This window comes from Leptopilina heterotoma, unplaced genomic scaffold (assembly GCF_015476425.1).
Source record: "Leptopilina heterotoma isolate Lh14 unplaced genomic scaffold, ASM1547642v1 Lhet_224, whole genome shotgun sequence".
NCBI lineage: Eukaryota > Metazoa > Arthropoda > Insecta > Hymenoptera > Figitidae > Leptopilina > Leptopilina heterotoma.
Window position 1 is genome coordinate 303,688 of NW_025110942.1, and position 26,959 is coordinate 330,646.

General features: G+C 27.7%; 1 protein-coding gene across 3 annotated transcripts in view; it reads left to right on the plus strand.

The window, feature by feature from the left end:
• LOC122502260 (paired box protein Pax-6) overlaps positions 1-26,959 on the plus strand; it is a 78,290-nt gene that overhangs the window by 32,359 nt on the left and 18,972 nt on the right. For 2 of the 3 annotated variants that reach the window (XM_043612209.1, XM_043612211.1), the window contains exons 3-7: positions 3,370-3,619; positions 3,784-3,964; positions 10,645-10,918; positions 23,242-23,406; positions 23,523-23,605. In XM_043612209.1, the coding sequence (XP_043468144.1) occupies positions 3,370-3,619; positions 3,784-3,964; positions 10,645-10,918; positions 23,242-23,406; positions 23,523-23,605 (953 nt within the window). The remainder of the gene's footprint in view (positions 1-3,369; positions 3,620-3,783; positions 3,965-10,644; positions 10,919-23,241; positions 23,407-23,522; positions 23,606-26,959) is intronic. The other variant, XM_043612210.1, reaches the window with a different exon arrangement.

The window sequence follows — 26,959 nt, forward strand, 5'->3', positions numbered from 1 at the left end:
GAGAGGACAAATTAAATAGCATTCTAACTATTTCTTGTGTCGGTTCACGCGCAAATGTTGAGGATTAATTAAATTTGTTAATTTAGATGCATTTAGCGCGTAGTTTCCCTTCTTCTTCCTCTTCTTCTTCTTCGACTCTAAATGTTACAATGTTGCTAAAATCCTCCCTTTCATCCGCAGTTGTATATTCTATGTGCTCGTCGTGTATTAAATAGTATAGACTAATTTTTTCATAGAAATTTATGAATTTATTGTTTAAATTCTCAACTGAAGTTTGGTCGGTAGTTGCAGATTTTTACTCTAAGCTGACTTCGCACTCGATAATTAATTTTCAAAAAAAAAAAAAAAAAAAAAAAAAAAAAAAAAAAAAAAAAAAGTAGCCTTTAAACTAAAAAAATTAGTAAAAAAGTAGCTTTCACACTTAAAAAAAAGTAGTAAAAAAGTAGCTATCGAAAAATAAAAACTTGACGACCAAAAACCCCGTTTTAGACACTTCAGAAAACTGACGAAAATTCCAATCAATATTTTTTATTTTCCTGACTTTTTCCAAATTTTCATCAAAAATATTTACTTCTCTCTTATTCTACTGCTTTAAATTGAATTCCTGCAACAAATTTTATTATTCATGAAAGAATTTAAATATTTATAAAAATAATATAATTCTTGCGAAGAATTTTATAAAAAATGTTAAATAATTCATTTCTTTCGACTAATTTTATGCAAATTCAAATTTAAATAATTGAAATCCTAAGAAATTTTTATTATTTATAAAAAGAAATGAATTCTAACGAAGATTGATACAAAATTTTTTTTTAAATGATCGAAATCTGTTTAGAAATTTTATGAAAATAGTAGGATATTGAAAATCATTGAATTGCGAAAAGTTTTTAAAGAAAATTAAATTTTGCAAAAAATTCTATTCAAATTATTGACAATAATTGAATGTCTGGGTGGTATTTTATTAAATTTTTTTTTGAAAATAATTGAATTCCTAAAAAGCATTTTATTATTTATGAAAATAATTGAATTCTTCTGAACGATTTTATTTTTGAAAATAATTGAATTTCCAAGACGAAAATTATTACTTTTAAAAATAATTGAATTCTTGTGATGAATATTGTTATTTAGGAAAATAATTGAATTTTGCAAAAAATTTCATTAAAATGCCCCAAAATAATTGAATTTTCGGGGTATAATTTTGTTATTTATCTTTAATGATTGAATTCTTTCAAAAAAATTTAATTAAAGTTGTATTTAAAATAATTGATTTCTTACGAACAATTTTATTCAAATATTTGAAAATAATTGAATTCCTGTGAAAAATTGTGATATTTTTGTAAATAATTGAATTCTCCTAAAGAATTTAAAAAAACGATTTTTTAAATAATTGATTTTTTCGAGGAATTGAAATTAAATTTTTAAGAATAATTACATTTTTTGAGCAATTCCTGTAAAATTGTAATAAAAATAATTGAAATCCCGCGATGAATTTTATTATTCATGAAAATAATTGAAATCCCGCGATGAATTTTATAATTCATGAAAATAATTGAATAATTGCTAAGAATTTGATTAAAATTTTCAAAAATAATTGAATGCCTGAGATGAATTTTATTATTTATGAAAATAATTGAATTATTGAGAAAAATTTTATTAAAATATTTAAAAAGAATTGAATTTCTGTGAAAAATTTTGTTATTTTTGAAAATAATTCAATTCTTCATAAGTATTTTATAAACATTCTTTTAAATTATTAACTTTTTCGAAATATAATAAATATTATGAAAATTTTATTTTGAATAATTGAATTCTTGTGGGAAACTTAATTTGTGAAAATAATTGAATTTTTCTATTAATTAATTAAAAATAGTATTAAAAATTATTGAAATTCTTCGATGAGTTTTATTATTTATGAAAATAATTGAATTCTTGCTTAGAATTTTATCAAAAATGTTTTTAAAAAAATTAAATTTTCACTAAGAAATTTACTATACTTTTCAAAATAATTGAATTCCTGCAAAAAATTGTTATATTTTTGTAATTAATATTGAATTCTTCTAAAGAATTTTAAAAAATAATTTTTTTAAATAATTGATTTTTTCGCTCATTCTATGAGCAATTCCTGTAAAATTTTTTTAAAAATAATTGAAATCCTCACATGAATTTTATTATTTATTAAAATAATTGAATTAGTTGCTAAGAATTTTATTAAAATTTTCAAAAATAATTGAATTTCTCAGAAGAATTTTATTATTTATGAAAATAATTGAAATTTTGAAGAGAATTTGTTTAAAAATTTTAAAAATAATTGAATATTGAAGAATATTCAATGACTTTTTGTTATTTATGAAAATAATTGAATTCTTGCTTATAGAATTTTATTAAAAAATTTTTTCAAAAACTGAATTTTCATGAAAAATGTTATTATTGTGAAAGTATTTGAATTATTGTAAAGAATTGTATAAAAATATTAAAAATTTTGTTAAATAATTGATTTTTTTAAAGATGCTCTTTAAAAATAATTGAATTCCTGTGGAAATTTTATTATTTATGAAAATAATTGATTTTTGATGAATTTTATGAATTTTTTTTTAAATTTTTAAATTCTTTTGCGAAATTTTATGAAAATATACTAGATATTGAAAATAGAATTTCGAATATTTTTTGAAAATAATTGAATCATTTCAAAGAATTTGAGACTATAATTTTTTAGAAGTTTTTTGATTTCTAGTATTAGCGATGAATTTAAAGTAAATTCTCAAGAAAAACAGAAATAGTTGGTTTTAGTGGTTGAAATCTAAAAAAGTACCCATATAGTAGCATAACGTAAAAACAAGTAGTAAATAGTAGCTTTTAGTAGATGAGTGCGAAGCCTAAGCAAATTTCTACTATATTATTTTTAAAAGTAAAGATATTTTAACAATGAAGAAAGGTAATCTCTATTGAAGAAAGGTACAAAAAATTTGTAGGTTATGTGACTCAATACACCATTTTCGAATACCGTCGGACAGTCAATTCCCAGACATTTTTCCGTAAGCAATTTTATTTTATCCTTACCATCTGCATGATTATTTAAAATTAAGATCGAATGTGAAGAAAATAGAAATCAGATGTAAGGTAACATGAAACTCTTGTTCGAATTTCGATAAAATGTAAATTTTTGTGTGAATAATCATGATCGAATTTCGTGGCGTTGTCAGGTGTCTGTTTAAACATGAGGGAGGGGTTGAAATTCAATGTTAAATTGGATCGTAATTAGGACTAAGAATATTTGACTTTGGTGCGATCTGTTTGCCGATGGACTCGACTCAAGTGATATTCGGAATATATAGATAGATATATATATATTGAGTGGTTTATGCTTTGCAGAGGAGGACTTGATGCACGGGGGTGGAGTGGGTCTTGGAGGGGGTTCTATGGTTGGGCAAAACATATTTGGATGCTCGGCTGCAGGACACAGTGGTGTCAACCAACTTGGAGGTGTTTATGTCAATGGACGACCACTGCCCGACTCGACGAGGCAGAAAATTGTCGAATTGGCACACAGCGGCGCTAGACCCTGCGATATTTCCCGTATTCTACAAGTCAGCAATGGTTGTGTCTCGAAAATACTAGGAAGGTTTGTATGATTTCTAAAAAATACTATACTTTTCATAATCTGAGTTTAGTAAAAACTTTACACTTTACAAGGTACAAAAAAGTAAATTTCTGCTGGCAATCATGATTTTACATTTACAATTTTACAAATCCTTCAGCCAAGTGACTGATGCACTTTTCTTGCAGATATTACGAGACCGGTTCGATAAAGCCGCGAGCAATTGGCGGCAGTAAGCCGAGAGTCGCGACAACGCCGGTCGTCAATAAAATTGCCGACTACAAACGCGAGTGTCCTTCAATCTTCGCCTGGGAGATTCGCGATCGATTGCTTCAGGAAGGAGTCTGCAACAATGACAACATACCAAGTGTAAGTATTTGGATCTTAAGTAAAATTCCTCCGCGTAATGGGGGAACGCACGCATAATCCATAGTCATAAATTGAAACCCTAATGGACAGGTGTCGAGAGAGAGAGAGAGGAGTTGATATTAATCCGAAAGCATATCGGACATTAATGAAACTTTCCCTTTAACGTATATAGTATGTTGTAACGATGATGGTCTTCAGTGTGCTTATCAGGGTGCGCAAGCAGGCAGCACTTACCCGTCGGATCTGGCCACTCGACCCTAATCAAAGTCTCGTCAATACGAGATCAGTTGGGTGGGGTAATCGGTCCATTACGCGAACTCGACATTGTCCACCCTCATCGACAGTCGGAACCCTCCCCTCGATATACCAAAGAATCCTCTCTCACTCTCTCCCTGAGCGTATACGTCTTCCAAACATCCTCTTGATCTACCCCTCGTTACACACCAATGAAACTAATACTTTTAAAGACATTGGTCAGCACACAGACTATATATATATATGTACACTGGAACCATTCCTTTCAATGGACCAAATGCCGGAAGAAGCACCTAAATCCCCTTTCCTGGGAAATAAATTTCCCGCCTGACATGAGAGAGCAAGGATTCCGAAGCGATTAATTAACCTGAAATTACAACCCGAAAAACCATATATTTTCAAAGGGGGAAAAATACAAATTAATTATTTTGAGCGAGTAAATATTCTTATCCCTTGTTCTTAAAAATAAGGAAATATTCCGATTCCCTATTTTGTAATTCAAGAATAATTACGTTTTCAATATGATTAGAATATGTGTTCAAAATAGATTTCTGAGATTTGCCGCAAGATTCTTGACCTCGAGATTGCATGTCCTGTTATTTTCCAAATAAATAATTTTATTAATTGAGGGGCTGGATGCTATAATATGTTACGCGTCATTCGCTTAACATGACGATCAACGAACCATAGTTTCTACTATGAAATACCACCGAAAATAATGTATAACGTACAGTAAGCATTCTAGGAAGAGATAAATTAACCATAGTAGTGAAGGGCAATAGATAGCTCCGTTCATCAGTCTGTACAAGAGAGACATATCAGAGAAATTGAATCTAGATGTAAAGAGAGGAATATTTATTAAAGTCCCTAAATCCTTCTAATCATGCATATGATAATCAAAATGCAGCAAATTTAAAAAAATTATTTCGAACACGTTCAATTCTGATTATGTGGAATATACATGAAAAGAAGACCAGATACATATGCATATTCAATTATTGATCTGACAAGCGTCAAGTATAATATTCTAATTGTTGCAAAACCACGAAATACCGAAGCACATCTCCATTATAACCCGAGACAAAATTTTCAGCCTACTTTCAACATGCTTTGAATCTACAATTCTTTACCCCTTAAAAATCTTATAATATTCATTTGAAACCGACTTATAATAGATATTTGCTCCTAACGAAGCTACACAATCAGGCTAAATTTTCTCACTTTCGTCCAGTTTTTCCTATTTTCTGGTTGATTATAGTGTTGTAAGGTTTATTTTGCAGCCTCAAAAGTTTGATAGAAGGTTCGGCAGTGCGATTTATATCTGTTAATGAAGCACGTAAATGTAGGGTTAAGATTCCTTAAGGTAGCGTCTGGAGTGTTTTCATATTTATGGCCTATTTTATTGCCAAGCAGGATTAAATAAAAGAAAATGACGTTTTTCAGATTTATCAATTTTTTATTTGTTACTTTTACAATTATAGTTTTTACATTTTAAATTAAATTCAACTTTAAAGGTTACAACAAACATTATTAAGTTTCTCACATAATTTGAATTTTTTTATATTATTGCTCTTTTTTCTTTTTATATATATTTTGTTGGAATCTTTTTTATTCATGATGTTGATATAATCGGCCCTTGTCAGCTTTACATCGTCCATTTAACAATATTCTTTTCCATTCTAAACAATAAATAAAATAGATTAATATTGCATAAAAATGTTGCCAATATTTTTGCAAATGTTATATTCGACTTGGAGCAATAAAGCATGGCAACATTGTAGTGTCGATGCTTGGAAATATTCAGGTAATATTGTCATTTAATACAGCGGTAATTTTTATTGTAATGATCTGGAGACAACGTTGAAATAATTTATAATATTTGTTCTAAATACAAAATATTTAATACTACACGGAAAAAATCTTGGGTGACGTGCCGTTCCAAGTAGACCGAAAATGTACGAATGCGATACGACTTTAGTTTGGAGGAGCTGCATTTCCAACTTGGGCGTGCTGAACGCCCAAGATGCGGCTATTGCAGTCCCAAGTTTTGAGTCTCAAATCTTGGGTGTTCAGCGCCACCGACATGGGAACGCAGATTTCCCGAATTGAGAACGTAGCACATCCAAACTATAGTTCCCCCACTTTCCGACGATTAGGATTGCACGTCACCCAAGATTTTTTCCGTGTATGCGAAAATGCTAGGTATAATATCGTTTCATTATTGCCTCAGTAATATAACATTTGATTCAAATAATTTTTTTAATGTAGGGTTAACAATGGATATTGGATTTTTACGCCTAATACCCGTGATATTTGAAGTTATTTAATATTATTACACAAAATAAATATCACTTACCTCCAAACATTACAATCCTTGCTAATTAACCTTTTGATTTCTGTTCATTATAGTCCACCTACTCCTTGATAGTTTTTATCTTACTTATCACCCACAACACAAGCACAAAATTGTTTTTTTATTTTTATTACATACATTTTGTTTAAATCAAATTTTATTCGATACTTTTAAAAAGTGAGTGCAAACTTTGTCGTAGTTGACGAAAAACTAACTGCAATATGAGTTTTAGGCTATGTGATAGTTGTGTTTTTACTATATAGTAAATTTTTGGGTGGGAAATTTAGAAATCCCAAAACTATATTTTGTGTATATTTATTCATATATACCTCTTCATATCCACTAAGCTAAACATATGTAAACACTTACTTTAGGATTACTATCAATTTTTGGTCCCATTTTTTTATGATTGCCTACATTTTTATGGTCTGTTTTCGGGAATGAAAAAGGATATTTTTGGGACAAAGGAGATTTGAAAATCGATGTTTTAGGTTCAAAGGAAGTTGGTGAGAAAGAAAATAATGTATGTTAGGGTTAAAGAAAGGTTAGTAAGGTTGACTATTTCAGAATCATAAAATTAAGAAGTTCTTTTGAGGTTCATAAGGTTTCTTTTAGGGTTGGAAATATACAATCGAAGGTTTATTAAACGTTAAAGTAATGCCATAAGGGTCAAACAATCGTTAAAAGGTTTGAATCAGTTTTAAAATAGGTTTTTATGGGCCAATGTAAGTTGAAAATTTCATCTCGTGAAACCCCAAAGATTTTGAGGTTCTTAATTTCAGTAACTTGATCATTCAAACAAAGATTACTGAATACATCTGAATCACTCACCCTAGTTACTCTCTCCAAGTTCTGACCATCAATAGTGTAATTAATTGACTGCCTTTAGAAAATAAAACAACATAACTTTTCTCTATATTAAATAAATGATTTTTATCACATCATCTTTGTAGCCTCTTCAGATCCTTTTGCAGATCTGAAGTGTCCCCTCTCCTGCTGTAAGTGAATGAATTATTTTGTAACATTTAAGGTCATCTGCATAGAGTAAGAAATAGGAGTGCCTGAAGATGGGTTTTACATTTTTGTAACATTTAAGGTCATCTGCATAGAGTAAGAAATAAGAGTGCCTAAAGATGTTTTACATCATTCAAATATAAAATATTTAATAACATATTAAACGTCACACTGCAAGCAATTAACATAAAAATGAATTCGAATGATAAATTAACACAAAACACATGGTAGGAATGAGCTTCGATGGTAAATTTCCATAGATTCGTAATATAATGATCGCCTCAAAAGGAAGGATGCTTTCGTAAATACGACACTCGAGGGAAATTGTTCTACAAATATTGTTAGCTAATTGTCTGAATGGTATTTGTGGACAGTGGTCAGGCTTTAAGAAAACGTGCCTATTGGGGTCCTCATAATTATAGATCAAGCGATGTTTCTCTATTTCCGTTTCCTTAATTAATTGTACCTTGGACAAATCTTTGTATATCAAAGTAATCCGTATAATGGTGATGGAAATTGGCCATTTTCGGAAATTGACAGATTCGGCAAATAGAGACTGCTTTCCAAAAAAAAAAAACAGTCGTCCAGTGCGTTCTATTAAAAATTCAGTTCACGTATTTCGTTTAAATTTTGGTTTAAAACGACTTTAAAAGGGATTACTTGGAAAAATATAGTTTACAAAGTCCATTGGATGTTCAATTGGTGGTTTTGTGACAGTATCTATCTAATTTACCTAATCCTTTCTATCGACTGGACGTTTTAATTGTTGATAATGGTGTATTAGTAATTTTTAAACTCTTTAATTTAATTTCACTTAAATTTTTAAACGAAATTAAAAAAGAATTCTGGTTTTCGGGTTGTAAGGTTTATTTGGTAGCATCAAAAGGTTGATAGAAGGTTCGATAGTGCGAATTATACCTGTTTAGGGTACTGTCTTTAGGGTGTTTAGACTTTAGGTCTTTAGGGTAATTGTGTCCAATATTACGTCTCCTCTTGTCCCGACGTTTTATATCCGTCGGTTGCGGTCTGAAGCGAAGTCTCCTCTGCGATACTTCTATTTAGGTTTTTGGTCTGTCTTTGTACGGTCGATACAATGAATTTAATTATTCAAAGATTGGTTACATAGATTATAGAAATGTTTGGGATTAAAATAATCAATACAGTAATATCTAAATCAAAAATTTATTTACTGTTGGGTTTTTAATATAAGTAAAACAGATTGTATTTTAACAATTAATTTATTCAGTTAAATGCATGATTCAATATATAGAGAACAGACAAAGTTTATACGATAAACTTACTGTTACTCTGTTAACTGTTCATTGCCGACTGACAAAAAAGGATCATATCTGAAATTAGACGCTTGTACTTGAGTAATAAAGTTTACCTTAAAGTAGGAATTGCAGGTATAAGCTTATGCTGACAATGAGTTTAGAAAGAAACAGAGTTAAGAAACATTTAGAACATGGCAATTATTTCTACTATCTTCAACAAATGTTAACTGTACTAAGTACCCAGTTGAACTGAACCATAACAGAACAGATCTTTTTCTTTTTGGTTTGGCTTCTACCCGAAGACCCGAACCAAAGTGACTGCCCCAGTAAATCTTTATCATCTGGTGATGATTTTCAGACAACAATTGCCAAAAATAAAAATCTCTAATCCAAATCAGTGTCTATTTAAGAGTGAAAGAATGATTTTCCGTGAATGAGGATGGCACGCGCTTGCATCGTTATACATCTGGTGGAGAGAGGGGTTCAAACGAATGGGATCAGACGGGCTTGATCAATCAACGTTTCTGCACGCCGCACACTCACACACAAACACATACTAGCAGATCTCGAGTGGATCGACGGCTCGTTCTTTCGTTTGTTTTGACTGTACATACATACTGCGCCTTTTATGGTAGTGGTAACGTTGCGGCAGGGTGAGTTGATGTACGAAGAAGGGGGGGGAGGGGGATGGAAGCGGGTAGAATCACAGTGAATGGGATCAGTTAAGCGTGTTGCACAATTATTCGTGTCCGGTCGCGCGTGTAATGGTCTGCATCGATGCTGCGGCTGTTGTGCGACGAACCACCATTGCACACACAGGTCCAGGACAAGTCTGAGTCTCGGTCTCGACCAGAAATTTCGTTTCATCGAGCAGGTCATCACTCTAGTTCTCTTTAATGAGATACTTCATCAAGAATACTCTCCTAAATGACTATTCTAATACTCTCCTAAATGACTTTTCTAATACTCTTACACTCTCTTATAATACTCTTCTAAAACTCTTCTAAATGATTCTCCTAAATGACAATCAAGTGATGGCTATGGTCACTAAGGCAAAAAGGACAAAAGGCCTATGCAGTTCAGTTTGGTTACTTTTCGAAAAGCTTTGATCTTTAAGAAAATAAGTTAACTAGTATTTTTCAGCCTGATTGGAATAATTTGATTAAGCAATTCATCCAGTTTGCCAATTCTCCATTTGGATTCGGGTATAATTAAGAAGTTCTCGCTCGAGAATTGTGGAGCGGGACAGGGTTTGTTCGTTATTGTGGGTTCGCTTATACCAGTGGCATGGCATGGCGCAAAAGTCTATTATGACTCGAGTGCAAACCACCAGCTCGTTATAACTTTTGAGTTAGCCACTGGTTACGGGTGGTAAGGTGAAGACGAATGGAGGAATGGGAAAGGAAACGTTTCATCTAATAAATAATTGGATCTCGTTTGTGAATGCTCGAAAGTCATTGTCCTCTCCATAATGTTCCTGGGAGAATTTTTCTTTTTTGGTAAAGAATTCGAAAAGCTTCGTAAAGATTCGTAGAACTTCATAAAGAATTCGAAAAGCTTCGTAAAGATTCGAAAAGCTTTGTAAATAATTCGAAAAGCTTCGTCAAGTATTCGTAGAGTTTCGTAAAGATTCGTTAGTCCCTCTCTCTCTCTCTACCTGTCTATATGTTATGTTTCCAGCACGATTGGAATTATTCTTGTGGAAAGATGCTTGTCGGGATAAAATGAACGTGTCTTGTCTAACGGAGGGAATTTTTCTTCTCTTTTTGGGTTTTTTTACGCAGGTGTCATCGATAAACAGGGTGCTGAGGAACTTGGCTTCGCAGAAGGAGCAACAGGCAGCGGTACAGGCACATCAAGGCGCGGAGAGCGTTTACGACAAGTTGAGGATGTTCAATGGACAGGCTGCAGGATGGCCACCCGCATGGTATTCCGCAACGCCGTCCCATCATCCCCTTGCCACTGGAATTCCAACGTCCGCCACCCCAGGTTCGGGGCAGTCACTTTTACCCGGTGGTCAACTTCACGGACGCGACGATTCACTCCTCAAACGAAGTGGTAAGGTCTCATTCTTTTAAAGGACTTTACAGTTTTCTCTTCAAATTATACATCAGGCTTCGCGCACTTATCTTAATAATATATAATCTTGAGAAGGTAAAAATTGAATATCATTCAAAAGTGTGTCGTTAATGAAGCGATGTTTCGTTGTGGCTAAGATTTGCCAACCTCATCAGGGTGGAAATTTATTAAATAGATAAATTACAATTCAGTACTTTATAAAAGTTCAAAAGCACTATTTTTTAAATAAATTAACAAAAATAACATACTTAAATTTTGTTTTGTTCGCAATGATAAAAAAAAAAAAAAAAAAAAAAAATAGGTACTATTTATTACTTTTTTACGATTTGATACTATTTGGATCCTTTTTTTGACATTTTTGCTACACTAAAAGCTACTTTTTTCTTAAAACTTTGCACTACATTAAATTCGATAATAGTTTAAAAAAAACCATTCTCTAAAACTCTAATAAAATTCTTAGAAATAAATAAAAAAAAATATTAATAAAAATCTTTGAAAGAACTTAATTATTTTCAAAAATAATAGAATTCTATGCAGAAATTCAACATTTTTATAAAATAATAAAATTTTTCACAGGAATTCAATTATTTTCAAATATTTATTTATTTTGTTATATTAATTCAATATTTATTTCTCCAAAACAATTCAATTTAATTTTTTGATTGAATTCAATTTTTTTTTTAAATTTTATTAAAATTCGAACAAGAAATTGATTATTTTTTTACAGAATTCAATTACTTTTAGAATTTTTGATTAAAATTAGTAAAAAAATCCCATTATTTTCAAAAAATTCAAGAAAAATAAGAAATTCTCAAAAAAAGAATTCAATTATTTTCAAAAATTTTAATAAAATTCGAACAAGAATTTAATTATTTCTTTATGGAATTCAATAACTTTCAAAATTTTCAATTAAAATTAGTAAAAAAAACTTCCATTCTTTTCAAAACATTTTTTTAAAAAATAAGAAATTATCCAAAAAATTCAATTATTTTCAAAAATTTTAATAAAATTTTTCGCAATAATTCAATTATTTTTATGAATAATCAAATTTTTCAGGAAAATTCAATTATTTTTAACGAAAGTTTTTTAAAAAATGTATCAAATAATGCATTTATTATTAGAAATTTTATTAAAATTCTTCGAAAAAATTCAATTATTTCTCAAAACTGTGATAAAATTTATTTATAAGAATTCAATTTTCTTTAATATTTAATTTCTTGAATTAATTCAATCTTTTTAAAAATTTTTAATGAAATTCGTGATTATTTCTTCATAGACTAGAATTCAATTATACTTTTTAATTGGAAATTTTTTTCAAATGTGAAAAATTATTTCCATAAGTAAAAAATTATTTCCAAGTGAAAAATTATTTTCAAGTGAAAAATTATTTTTAAGTGAAAAATTATTTTCAAGAAATTCAAAGAAATTCTCTAAAATAATTCGATTATTTTCAAAAACTTTAATAAAATACTTTACAAGAATTCAATTATTTTCAAAAAATTTAATAAAATACTCCACAAGAATTCAATTATTTTCAAAAACTTTAATAAAATACTCCACAAAAATTCAATTATTTCCAAAAGATTTTAATAAAATTCTTCGCAAGAATTCAATTATTTTCATAATTAATAAAATTTAATTATTTCCAATAAAATTTTTATAAATATTTCTCGAAAAAAGCATTTATTCATAAAAATTTTATTAAAATTCCTCGAAAAAAAAATTTTTAATTATTTTCCAAAATTTTGATAAAATTACTTATAAAAATTCAATTTTAAAATATAATCCTTAGTCTATCAATTATTTATTTTTGTATTAAATAATAAATTGAAGTCTAGTAGAATTTTCTTTAAAAAAAATTAATTTAAAAATTAATTTTAATGAAAATTTTTAGATAATAATTAAATATTAAAAGCATTATAACCAAATTTTTTTTAGAAATAACTGAATTTTGAAAATGTAAATTAAAATCTTTGAAAATTTTAATTGGTGTAAACCTGTAATGATATAGTTAAAATTTAAATATTTATTTTAAAAAATTTACAATTTTCCTAAAAAATTATTATAAAGTATTGCATTAAACAATTAAAAAATTAAAAAAAATTATTCAATTCTGCAAGAATTACAATTTTAATTTTTTAGAAATAGTTCAATTTTAAAATTTTCTTACATTTTTAAATTATTTGAAATTTTTATTTTTGTGGAAAAATCAATAACAATTAGAATTTTAATATTTATTGAATAAAAAAAATTTCAATTTTTCGAAGAATTTAATTTGAAAGCGTATGAAAAAAATTCCATTTTTTTAAGAATTGTAACTGAAATTTCAAATAAGTTTTATTCTTTTACTTTTAAAAATTATTTTTAAACACGCGTATTTTTGAAGAATTTTGAATTTTTTCGAAAACTAAAAATTTGGAAAATAATTCAAAGTTTAGAAGGAGTTTAGAATTCAAGTTATTACCCGGATGAGAAAGATGGTTGATTTTAAAATTTTAAAGAAAGTTAATATTTTTTTATGGAAATCAGAAAAAGTCAGAAATCAGAAAAATAGAGAATCAAATTTTTTTGATGTTTATGAATCAACCAAAACGAGTCAAATTTAATTTTTGATAACCATATATTTTGCTACTGTTTTAAAATTAATTATTCAGTGCGAAGCCTGATTATAATAACACAATTAATCCTAAAAAATATTTACAGAGCGGTAACAATGAAAATTGTTTATCGATATACCGAAATTCACGCGGTTCTTGCAAATAATCCCACGAATATAAACAAAAATTGGTTTTATTTTTTGTAGGGATTTTCGAACACGTATCACAGAATTATAAAATTGTTATTGATATTCTCGATAAATGTAATTTTAACTGTTGGGGAATTTTACGGATGAGTATTTTTTTTTTTTTTTTTTTTTGATATTACACGACACGTTGGATGCAATCGAGCTCAAGTGGGGCACAATTGAAGTCACAAAGTGTCAGAGTTCTTTGTGACCTTTTTTCGTGACACATTAGATTCTCTTTGAAGAGGCTAGTTCGCCTGGCCAATATATAAGCTTTTTCGAACTCCCTCCCTCTCTCTCTCTCTTCGATATATATTCTCCCTTGAGAGATACAACATTGGAAAGAGGAGAAAATACCTGCGCTCTCGTCAAATCGCCTCCACTTAATAGGATCACGAAAATCAGTCAGGCGGCTCAGATTGCGGCACAGATTGGCCCGCAGATGACAATTCCAGATGCGGAGAGCTTCAATGAACAGATTATGAAACCGGCTCGAAATGGGGGAAGCCCGGAACGATCTCTATATATAGCTTTTTCGAAGAGGTATCAAGAAAAAAAAAAAAAAATGTTCCGAAAGAATGAATTTCATTATCTCGAAAATAGAAAACTTTAATCTCCTGTTTCTTGGATGGAACTTTGTTAACTTTCTCCTTTGCAATTGAATGGGATCAGAATTTGCTTTTATCTTGCGCGTGATACTCGTCTCCTTCTTGAAGATGCGTTATGGGTCCAACAACAAGATGAAGAAGAAGGAGGTGGTTTTTCTGTTTAGGGTGATGGTATTTTGTTGTGAGGAGTTTTTCAGGGGAGCCGAGTCCAATTGGGTTTTATTTTTTTCGGGTGGAGAGGCGAAACCGAACGAGAAATCGAGCAGCTGACGAACGGACGGAACACGAGGAGAGAGACGCGATGCGGAGGAACAGAAGGGAACGAAATGAGGGATCCAAACACGAGGGTTCAGTGCGCGGAGGTGGAAAGTAATCGGGACGCTCGGGGATTGACAGGCTCGCTCGTCCTACGCAGTGTATAACTCTCGCATAGCCAATGTCGACAAAAAAAAAAGAATATAATTCGATCGATAACACTTTCTTTAATTTTTGGAAAACAAATTGGAAATTCATGTACTTTTTCTTTAGAAGTCCTTTTGGAGACGTTCCTTAGAAGTCGACTTCTATAAACTTCTAAAGACTTCTAAAGACTACTAAAGACTTCTAAAGACTACTAAAGTCTTCTAAAGAAGTCTTTAGAAGACTTCTGTCTTTAGTAGTCTTTAGAAGTCTTTAGAAGTTTATAGAAGTTAGAAGTCTAAGTAGGTTTCTTAGAAGTCTTTAGAAGTTCTTAGAAGTCATTGGCTAAATCTATCGAACAAAAAAGTTGCTGTTCCTTAAGAGATCTTTAAGGAACACAAACTTTTTTGTTCTCTTCTTCTGCAGTATTTGGACATTCGGTGATCAGCTTCAAGTGGCCATTGAAATGATAAAAATGTCGACAAAAAATAAGCTTGGCTCTTGCTTCGAACATGTTTCCAGCTTTCAACACCAAAGGGAATGAAATCCTAGCCGATTTGCATCATTTTTTAAAGAAACAATTGCTAACTTACAATTAGCAACTATGCTAATAATTCGCAATCCAGGTCGGGAGTTAGGCAAAGCTAAAAAGCTTCCTTGATAAGTGAAGCATATTTGACTTGCGGTTCGAATTTCCTCCGAGGTTAAACCGCATATTTTTCTTTAACTAGATAAACCCTTTTTTCTTCAATCAGTTTTCGCAATATCATCCAAGATTTTAAACAATCACTTTGACAATTATTTGTTTTATCACAGTTTTTCTAAGGATAGCAAATTGAAACAAAAAAACCGAATCAAAATGTTGCTTCGCAACACTTTTTATTCATTTTTTTGTCTCAATTTGCTATCCTTATATAGAGAAACTATCATCTTAACATCTTAATTAAAAACGTATTTTTAAGAAGTGTTTGCAAATCTAACTTCAAATTCGTAAATAGTGGCCCTAATAATCCTTATAAGGATTATTATATAAGGATTATAAAGTAAAATTGTTCAGGGATTTTTATTTCAAATAACTTAATTCTATTTAAGAACTGCTATAAAGTTATTACTTATAAAACATTTAATGAAGTATTTTTTTTTAAATTTCAATTTTCTTCAAATTAATTTCAATTTTAAAAATGTTAAAGCAATTCTTTGAAAAAATTCGCAACTATATCTTATAATAAATATCAAAATTCTTTCCAGAAATTCAATTATTTTCAGAACTTTTTATAAAATTCATTGCAAAATTCAATTACTTTTATATGTAACAATATTCATCATAGGAATTTAATTATTTTTAAAATTAATAAAATTTTTCGACAAAATTCAATTATTTTCAAAAATCTAAAAAAAAATTGTCCTCAACATTTCAATTATGTTAATAAATCGCAAAATTCTTCGTCGAAATTCAATTATTTTCAGCAATTATAATAAAATTCAATCCAAAATTCAATTATTTTCATAAACAATAATATTTATCAGAAGAATTCAATTATTTTCAAAATTAAAAAAATTCTTTGCAGAAATTCAATTATTTTCCAAAAATTTAAAAAAAAATTGTCAATATTTCAATTATCTTTATAAATCGCAAAATTCTTTGCAGAAATTCAATTATTTACAGAAATTTTAATAAAATTCATAGCAAAATTCAATTATTTTTAAAATTAATAAAATTTTTCGACAAACTTCAATTATTTTCAAAAATCTTTAAAAAAATTATCGTCAACATTTCAATTATCTTCATAAATAACAAAATTCTTCGACAAAATTCAATTATTTTCAGGAATTTTCATAAAATTCATTGCAAAATTCAAATATTTTCAAAATTAATAAAATTTTTCGACAAAATTCAATTATTTTCATAAAATCTAAAAAAAATTGTCGTCAACATTTCAATTATCTTCATAAATAACAAAATTCTTCGAAAAAACTCAATTATTTTCAGGAATTTTCATAAAATTCATTGCAAAATTCAATTATTTTTATAAACAATAATATTCATCAGAAGAATTCAATTATTTTCAAAATTAATAAAATTCTTTGGAGAAATTCAATTATTTACAGGAATTTTAATAAAATTCATAGCAAAATTCAATTATTTTCATAAATAGCACAATATTCATCACAAGAATTCAATTATTTTCAAAATTAATAAAATTTTTCGACAAAATTCAATTATTTTCAAAAATCTAAAAAAAATTGTCCTTAACATTTTAATTATGTTATTAAATGGCAAAATTCTTCGTCGAAATTCAATTATTTTCGGGAATTATAATATAATTCAATCCAAAATTCAATTATTTTCATAAACAATAATATTTATCAGAAGAATTCAATTATTTTCAAAAATAATAAAATTCTTTGCAGAAATTCAATTATTTTCAAAAAATAAAAAATAATTGTCAATATTTCAATTATCTTTATAAATCGCAAAATTCTTTGCAGAAATTCAATTATTTACAGGAATTTTAATAAAATTCATAGCAAAATTCAATTATTTTTATAAATAGCAATATTCATCACAAAAATTCAATTATTTTCAAAATTAATAAAATTTTTCGACAAAATTCAATTATTTTTAAAAATAAAAAAAAAATTATCGTCAACATTTTAATTATTTTTATAAATAGCAAAATTCTTTTCCGAAATTCAAATACTTTCAGCAATTTTCATAAAATTCATTGCAAAATTCAATTATTTTCATAAATAATAATATACATCAAAAGAATTCAATTATTTTTTTAAATTTCAATAAAATTTTCCAAAAGAATTTAATTATTATACAAAAATTTTGATAAAATTCTACACAAACATTCATCATAGTTATTTTTCAAAAAAATCAAAATTTCACAGGAATTCAATTATTTAAAATAGAATTTGTATACATTTTTTCGAAGAAATGAAATTTTTTAAAATTTAGCATTAAAGTCTTTGCAGTAATTCATATATATTTTCAAAAAATTTTAAATTCACTCTAGGGATGTAATTATTTACATAAATAATAAAATTCTAAGCAAAAAATCACTAACGTTGAAAAATTTAAAAAAATTCTTGTCAAAATTTCAATTATCTTTAGAATTATTAAAATTCTTCTTTCGAAATTTAATTACTTTCAAAAATTCTAATACCATTTTTGGCAAAATTTTAATTAATTTTAAAAATTGTTCTCAATTATAAATGATTTTTAATAATATTTTTAAAAATTAATTTCAGTTAAACGTTCAGATAAAGTAATTAAATTTTTGAGAATTTACTAATAATTGAAATTTTCAGCAACAATTGAATTTTGTAAAGGTTTCAAAATTAAAATTTTTGTAAATCTGAATTTTTCATATACTAATAATTAAAAATTCTATGTATAAAATTCTATGTATCTAATTTTCTTGAAAAAGCTTAATCAAAATTTTTTAAAATTATTTCAAATTTTTGTTTTCTAATGTATATTTAATTGAAGAATTTCAACACTTTTGATTTGTTTTTTTTTTTTTTTTTTTGTTTCAATTTAATTTCGATTTTAGTAAATTATTTTCCAGTATGAAAGGCATTTTTCCATAAAGTATTGTTAAATGTCATCTTTTAATGTCGTCTACTTTCTATTACTTTCCATGTCCAGTGTATCAGTTTTCACTTCAATTGTAAATTCATCTGCTATATTCCCGAGTCGAAATTTAGAGTCGACTCAGAGTCCGTTAAGACCTGCTTCATGGAGAACCTATAAGAACCTGAAGAGATTTTACTTACATTGTGATAGAATCGATTTAAGATCTCATAGGGTCTACATAAGACCGTTTTCGCTGTCTATTAGGCGTTAAGGAGGTCTTAATTTAAGACCTCTTTAGAGCATACTAACTACTACTGACTACAGAATTTAGAATTCGCGCATGCGCAAACAAGAAAAAAAGTACTGTTAATATTGAACAAAGCAATCCTATTTGTTTTATTAAATTTTTTGTTTTCTTGACAATTAGAATGTTGTATAAACACAACATTTTTTGGAATATTAATTGTATAACCAAACTAACTGTCAGAACACCAAAAAAGTAATCATAACAACAAAATATAGGATTATTAATTTAATATATTAATTCCTTTTCTTTAACTATATGATATGGTTAATATAGATTGCTGGTAACATTACCTGATTTTCTTATATATTTATAATTCCACATAATGATGAATTAACTGTATATAGTTGTTTTAATAAAACAATTTTTTCTTTTTTCTTGTATTTTAGCTATATTTAATAACATTTTACAAAAATAAACACAAAATTACATGAACAAATGATTCATTTATAATATAATAACATTAAACTCGGAACAAAAATATATATTTATTTTGTTATACATATGTGGACGTCCACATGAAAAGGGCCCATTTTGGCACTATTGGAGTTATCTATATGGGCGTAATCCTGGCAAAATTTGGAGAATTTTAAGTGATCTTAGAACTTTTTTGGTTGAAAATTCGCTGAGTTACGGAATTTCAAAGTTTAGAACGCCAAAAACCTCATTTCGAGAAAAACGGAATTAAAGATTGCGATACCAACTAATTGTTGTATCTCTGGTTCTTCTTGGAAGTTATTCAGATAAGAATTGTTTCCAGTTCAGGGCACCTTGAAGATAAAAAACCAACAGGTTTTACATTTTTAGACCCACCCCCTCCCCTTAATTAATTAATTAATTTAAAAACCGACAATATGGGCCCTTTTCTAAAAAGGACAGTTTTTCTATTAAAAAACCATTTTTTTACAAGATAAATGATTAGGTACAATTTTATTGTGTCATTTGAAGAAAAAGAATAGATATTAAACTTATTTAAAATTTTTTGACAGTCTCTATTATGAAAAAATTGACGCAATATTAAAATTTTCATTTCGACAATTACGAAAAAAAGATTCTAACATCAATATCTCTGGTTCTTCTGGAAAGTTATTCAGATAAGAATTGTTTACAGTCCAGGACACCTTAGAGATGAAAAATCAAGAGGTTTTAAATTTTTCTACACCTCCATTTTTAAAATACGGATTACTTTTGCAAATGACCGACAAAATGGGCCCTTTTCATTTTTCTAAAGAACCAATGAAATCAAACATTTAAAGTATCGATAAATTAATGAAAACCGCATGATTCGACTTGTCAAAACATGTAGATTGATAATAAAAAATAAATAAAAAATTAAGAATTTGCTCAAAAATTACTAAATTGCGATTATCTCGAAAACTAGAACCGACAATATGGGTCCTTTTCATGTGGACGTCCACATATATTTACACACACACACATATATATAATTATTAACATTGAACTAATAATTACATTTAAAGTTTTTACTATATATCCAGTTTTTTTAAATATATTCAAACTGCACTTTGTAACATTTCACTTAAAGAACACAGGATAAAAAGAATAATTTTTTCTTTTTAAATAAAACAAAAACACTATTTTTTAGCACTACAATAAACAGAAAGAATATTTATAATGAAAATAGATAAATAATTGTTTATTTATTAAAATATTAAATATTATTGTCCTGCCGAGCGCGGTTTAAGTATTTGTCTCTCAAATGCTAGAAAGCAACTGACGCTTCAAGGCATTTCTTTGAAAATATCTCTGAAAATCGAAGAAATTCCTAAATATGTCTCATAGGAATGTTTGGAAATTTTTTTGGTGATAAATATATATGAAAAAACTTGTACAGAAAAACGCATAGAATAGACGAGAAACCTTCATGGCTGGTCATCCTAAGTGAAACCAGATGTGTCAAATTCAGAACGAGAAAATATTTCTAAGGTTCTTGCTTAGGAATGAAAATATTTTACTGTACATAAAATAATTTTTCTAAGAATATAGTTTTACTATATATTTATATTTTAAATATATATAAAAATCGCAATATTATAAATATTTAATGTTATTACTATATAATACTTATTATATTATAATTTTAATATATTATATTAAAATAAACATAATATAATATTAATATTATTATATTAATTTTAAATATTATTATAAACATTAAAATCTAATTTTTCATGATCTACTGTAAACATCTAAATTTTTATCTAAAAATTCAAAATATAATAAAATTATTATATTGTTATATTATATTATTTGTTATTACTAACAAAGAATTTTTTATACATGAAATTTATTCTTTCATTAATTTAATGTCAAAGCTAAATTTTTTTTTAATATTAAATTTTAGTCATTAAATGATACAATATATCACATTTTAATTCATAAAACTAAATATGTTCTTGCTCTCTAAATCTTAATTAGTAGAATTCTACTAAGAAATAGTAAAATTTTAGTAATTTTTAGTAGTGTCATGGAAGACTTTTCCCCTTTTCAATTAGTAGAATATTACTAATTTTTAGTAACATTTTACTAATGTTTTAGTAGAATTCCACTAATTGAAAGTCACTTTTTCACTAAATGAATTAGTGAAATTGTTTTATCGACTAATAATAAAACAGTTCTACTAATTGTTAGTAGAATTCTACTAAGCAATTAGTAAAATCTACTAATAATTAGTAAAATTTCACTATTTGTTAGTAAAATTATTACTAAATCATTTGGTGGAAGACTTTTCGTCATTTCATTAGTAACTTTCTACTAATGCAGATTTAGAGAGTGGACACATTAGATTAATAAAATTAAAATGATAAATAAAACATTTATGTATTACAAAATTTTTTCTTAAAATTATTTGAAGTGTTGGCCATCTACTTTAAAAATACAAAAAAATAGAAAATATTTCTAAGTTCGACATGAAGCAAACAAATATTTCAAAGTTGAACAAGAAGGTCTTATCAGGTGTTAATGGGAACTTCTTTCAATTTTTGGTATATGTGGCATTAAATAGATCGGTCGTGGCAGGCCCTAACTAGGACTATAGCAACTGTAATTTGGAGTCATGGTGTCTTAGAGTATTAAAATCCATGTAATAAGTACTAAGACGAACCTACAGATTTTTAAAGAATTTTGTCATAGTACCTAAGATCACTAAAATCGATCTAAGAACAACTTAAAAGACTTTAAGTCGAATTTATAGGTTTTAATAGTAGTAAAGCAAAACTAAATACTCCTTATTAGGTCTTAAATCTACTCTAAATTTCGACTCGGGTTCTTTGTCCCCTTGTTTTTATTTACTTCGACTCTTCGAGTAGGTATTTCTTTTCTGAATAATCTTGATTTTCTGTTGTCAATTTGTTAGATCTTCTGTTGAAAGTTTGGACCTCTTCTAATAGCTCTTGATTCACAATTTCCACAGATAAATAATGTTGGATTATCAATAAAGAAAAGTATGAATTCACTTTTAAGTTCACTTTTATTAATGACACTTGAATTATAAAATTGTTGTCGTGGCTAGTGTTATCAAACAATATTATAATTAATTTACTGTGTGAATGTTTGTTTGTGTATGTAATATGTATTTTTTCTTATGGAATGTTTGAAGTAGAACTGTGCACTTTGGGGCTTTGCGCCAGACTGTCTGTACCTAGACTTAATGGTTGTTTCAATGGTTGTAAGTTTCCATCCTTGTGATGTCAAAGAGTGCAATAAAATTCCAGGTCTAAAATCTGTTTCTTCAAGTCCTAAGTGTCTGTTTGTCTGTATTAGTAGTAACTTGTGTGTATTAGTGTATATTGTCGATGAATTTCAACAAATAATATTTGGAGAAAGTCTATCTTTGAGATGATCTAATAAGTCTGTTAAAATTTCAAATTGGATATCTACAGTGCTAGTTTTTGCGGCACCTTTTAGTTTACTTAGTATATAAGTATGTTATGAAGAAAGTTCGACAATTAAAACTGTGTATGCTATTTGTTGAATGAATTCTTTAACTGGTATATTGTATCCATCAAAAAAAGTATATTTGTTGACTTGTGCTAATATTAATGAAATCAATTTACACTTTAATATTCGAAGTGAGCGCCAAATTGCACTAGATTCAACGAACACCGGTTCGAAAATAATTCCCGACAAGTCTGTCCGTTTAAGATCGATCGGTTCGCCTCAGTAGACAATCGGAGGGAAAATCGACTAATATCGATCATCAATATCTGGAATGTAATCGCGATGTCCCCGTACAGTCGTTTTAGCAGATGTTGACGTTCACAACACATGCAATAAAAATTGTTACAATTATTATTGATGTTTGGGGAAAAATAATAGAAAGGATATGATAGAAAGTATCTTTAGTTAAAACACTTGTTTCGTAATCAATTAAATTGAGATACAATTTAACGTTCATTGAACAATGACAAAGTTTGAGATATTTCTGACATGGAGTCTGGCGAGTTACCGAATTGACAGTGTACTGCAAGCAAATAGGTTCGGGCCTAAATCTTACGAATGTCATAAAAATGACCTGATGTCTTCTTCTGTTGCAATACGTTTGTACGATAAAACATTACCAATAACATTAACATTAAAATTACCTTTTTTTCCAAACAGAAACCGGCTCCCTGCTTTCCCACCAGCAGGAAACAACATCCGATGGCAATTCCGAGCATAATTCATCAGGCGATGAAGATTCGCAAGTGCGATTAAGGCTGAAGCGAAAACTCCAGCGGAATCGAACTTCATTTTCGAATGAGCAAATCGACAGTCTTGAAAAAGGTAAGTTTTACCAAACTTCTTAGGAGAATTTATCTACATTTGACTCTTTTTTAGTATATAGGAAGATTTTTTGACAAACAATAATGAGCACTTGTTGCAAACTTGCCTCGTTTCAGAATTCGAGAGGACACATTATCCGGACGTGTTTGCACGGGAGCGTCTCGCCGAGAAGATTGGATTGCCTGAGGCACGTATCCAGGTGAGTGTGAATGTGCGCGCGAATGTGGTGTGTTGCCTTTACCTCCCCAACTCTTCTTCTTCTTGTTCTTCTTTGCCATCTCTTTCTTCATCATTATTCTTACACACATATATAGTTCTCACTCGCTTTCCTCTTTCTTCTTCTATGTATACTTTTTTGTGTGTGTGTGTGTGCCCTCCATTACTCTCTCGCGTCTCTCTCACTACTACCACGTTCCCTTCTCTCATGAAGCAAACGGACGTTAAATGCGACAAAGTTCCTTCATTAAGGATGTTCTTCTCTCTTTCTCTCTGTGACCGTTCTGCATGAACCCTCCTGAACGTTTTTCCTTCTCCCTTCCTCTACTCGACAAATCTAGTGAAATAATAACTTTCTAAAAGAACTTTCAGTTCGTGAAAATACTTCCTGTAAGTTTACTGCGCTCTGCTGAATGAGAATCATTACGGAAAGAGAAAGAGTCCAGGGAGGGGAAGGTGGTTCATTTAAATCCGTCTTTACTCTCCTTCAAAGATAATACTCCGCTAAAAGAAAATTCTGAAATCGTGCGCGATAAATTTGACTATAAATTATTATTTTTTAGTCAATCTTCGACTTAATTTTTAAATTTTTCTTATATTATTTTTGCTAAAAATGGTGCTGCCAAATAATGCACGAGAATTTCCCCAGGGGTCTGGCCACCTTGACGCCCTATACCCTACTATTTTTTTTAAATTTTCAAATACGTCAAGAACGTAATTATTAAAAAAATTATGTGGTAGAAAAAATCGATTTTTTTAAATTTCTATTTCTTTTTATATATTCACGACTGTAAAAACGGCTAAATATCAAATTTCATAAAAGTTCAACTATTTTTTCTTCTGGTTCATCTCTAATTCGTTCGACATGTCAATCTAATATGTCGATGAACAAAAACTTGTTTCGATTTCTTAGGAAATTTAAATTTTTTTTCAAAGAAACTTTAAAATAAAGTTTTAGATGATATTCTTGGAAATTTCTAGTATATAAGTTTATTCTATATAGATATATTAAGTATATATTAGACTACCTTATACGGGAAATGTTTAACTATTCTCAAAGATATATTGTCTGTAACCTAATTGAGTGGAAATATTAAAGTTAATTATCTATACAAGAAACACTATATTTTATAAAGCATTTCTCGCAAAATTAATCCAATTTTAGTAATTTTGAAGAAACCAAATTTTTATTTATAGCGAAATTCTAAATTAAACATTTGAAAATATTTTTTAAAATAAAAATTTAAAGATTTTTGGTAATTTTCAAAAATAATTAAAATATGATAAAGTTTTAGTATACATTATCAGCCTGATGGAGACAGTGAACCAAACTGTCGAAACGTCGCAACTTTAAAAATGACAAATATGTTATTTATACTTTACCTTCCTATTGATCGAATTTACTACTTCATATCTATGAAAAAAATTTGAAAGGGAATTTTACTTCTTATCTATAAACATCGATTTAAGAAACATCAATCAAAATTGTTTTTAAATAATTGAATTCTTTTGAGAATTTCTATTTAAAAAATTGATATAAAAATTATTGAATTAAGAAAAATTTTTGTAAATAATTGTAATTTTGACATGAATTTTATTAAAATTTTTGAAAATAATTGAAATTTTATTACTTTTAAAAATAATTGAATAACTGCGAAGAATTTAATGGAAAATTTTAAAATAATTGATTTTTGACAAAAAAAATTATGCAAATTCTATTTTAAATAATAATTGAATTAATGTAAAAAAAATTTTTTTTTAAATAATTGAAAGTTTGTGTTTTTAAAAACTTTTGTTTAATAATATAATTCTTTCGGGATATTTTATTAAAATAGTAGAATATTAAAAACCCATCTCGAAGTAAAAAATTTTTTTGAAAATAATTGAAATTTTGACATGACTTTTATTAAAATTTTTTGAAAATATTTGAATTCTTGTGATAAATACTATTATTTATATGAAAGTAATTTAATATTGCAATGAATTTTATTAAAATTCCTGAAAATAATTGAATTTTATTATGTTTAAATACCTATAATTTAAATTTTGATGACAATATTTTTAAATTTTTTAACATAATTGAATTTCTCCGAAGAATTTTAATAAATTTTTTTAAAATAATTGATGTTTGGAGAACAACTTTCTTATTTTTTAAGATAATTGAAATTTTTACAAAAATTTTTGAACATAATTGAATTTCTGCTGAGAATTTTATTAGAATTTTAGAAAATAATTGAAATTTTGCAAAGAGTTTTAAAAATTTTTTTGAAAATAATGGAATTTCTGTAAAGTTTTTTATTAATTTTGAAAATAATTGAATTCTTGTGATAAATATTGTTATTTATGATAATAATTTAAATGTAAGAATTAAATGGATTGAATTTCGAAGAAGAATTTTATTATTCATAAAAATAATTGAAATATTTACGTGAATAATTTAAAAGTTTTTGAACATAATTGAAATTTTGCGAAGAATTTTATTAAAATTTTTGATAATAATTAAATTTTATAGAAGAATTTTTATTATTTATAAATGCGGTAATTGAAATTTTGACGAAAATATTTTTAAAATTTTTTAACGTAAATAAATTTCATTAAAATTTTTTGTAAATAATAAATTTTGACAAGAGGTTTATTAAAACTCTTGAATATAATTGAATTTCTCCCGAAGAATTTTTATATTTGTAATGATAATTAAAATATTGAAGAGAATTCAACTTAAAAAAAAGATCAAGGAAATAAATCTCATTTTAAAGAATTTTGATTTTTCAAGGTTTTGTCATAAAAATCAAGGTGTTTTCAAGGTGTTTTCAATGTTTTCAAGGAGCAAAAAAAATTCAAGTACTTTTCAAAGTTTTTAAGGTAGCTGGACAGTTCTGATTTAAAATATATCATCACATTTTTTCTAAGGGTATCAAATTGAGACTAAAAAACGTATATTAAAAATTATTGCGAAGTAACGTTTTGATTTCTGCCTCAATTTGATATTTGATTCAATCACAGAATTTGCATTCACCATTGCGCCAGGTTATTTTTAAATAAACTTTTTTTTATAGTTTTAGGTTTTACTGTCACTGTTTCATATCAAATTGAGACAAAAAAAAAGTATCAAAAGTGTTCCGAAGCTACACATTTGATTTTTTTTTGTCTCAATTTGATATCCGTAGAAAAACTTCTGTTATCTTTGAGCTACGGAGTAAAGCAAACAATTAAAATAAATAAATATAATTATTTAGTTGCAAGGAATATTATTATCCTTGTTTACGTTGCTCATCTGACTTAGTCAGAGGTTCTTAGTCCTCAAATTGTGTTCCGAACTCTTTTCACTCCGAGATGA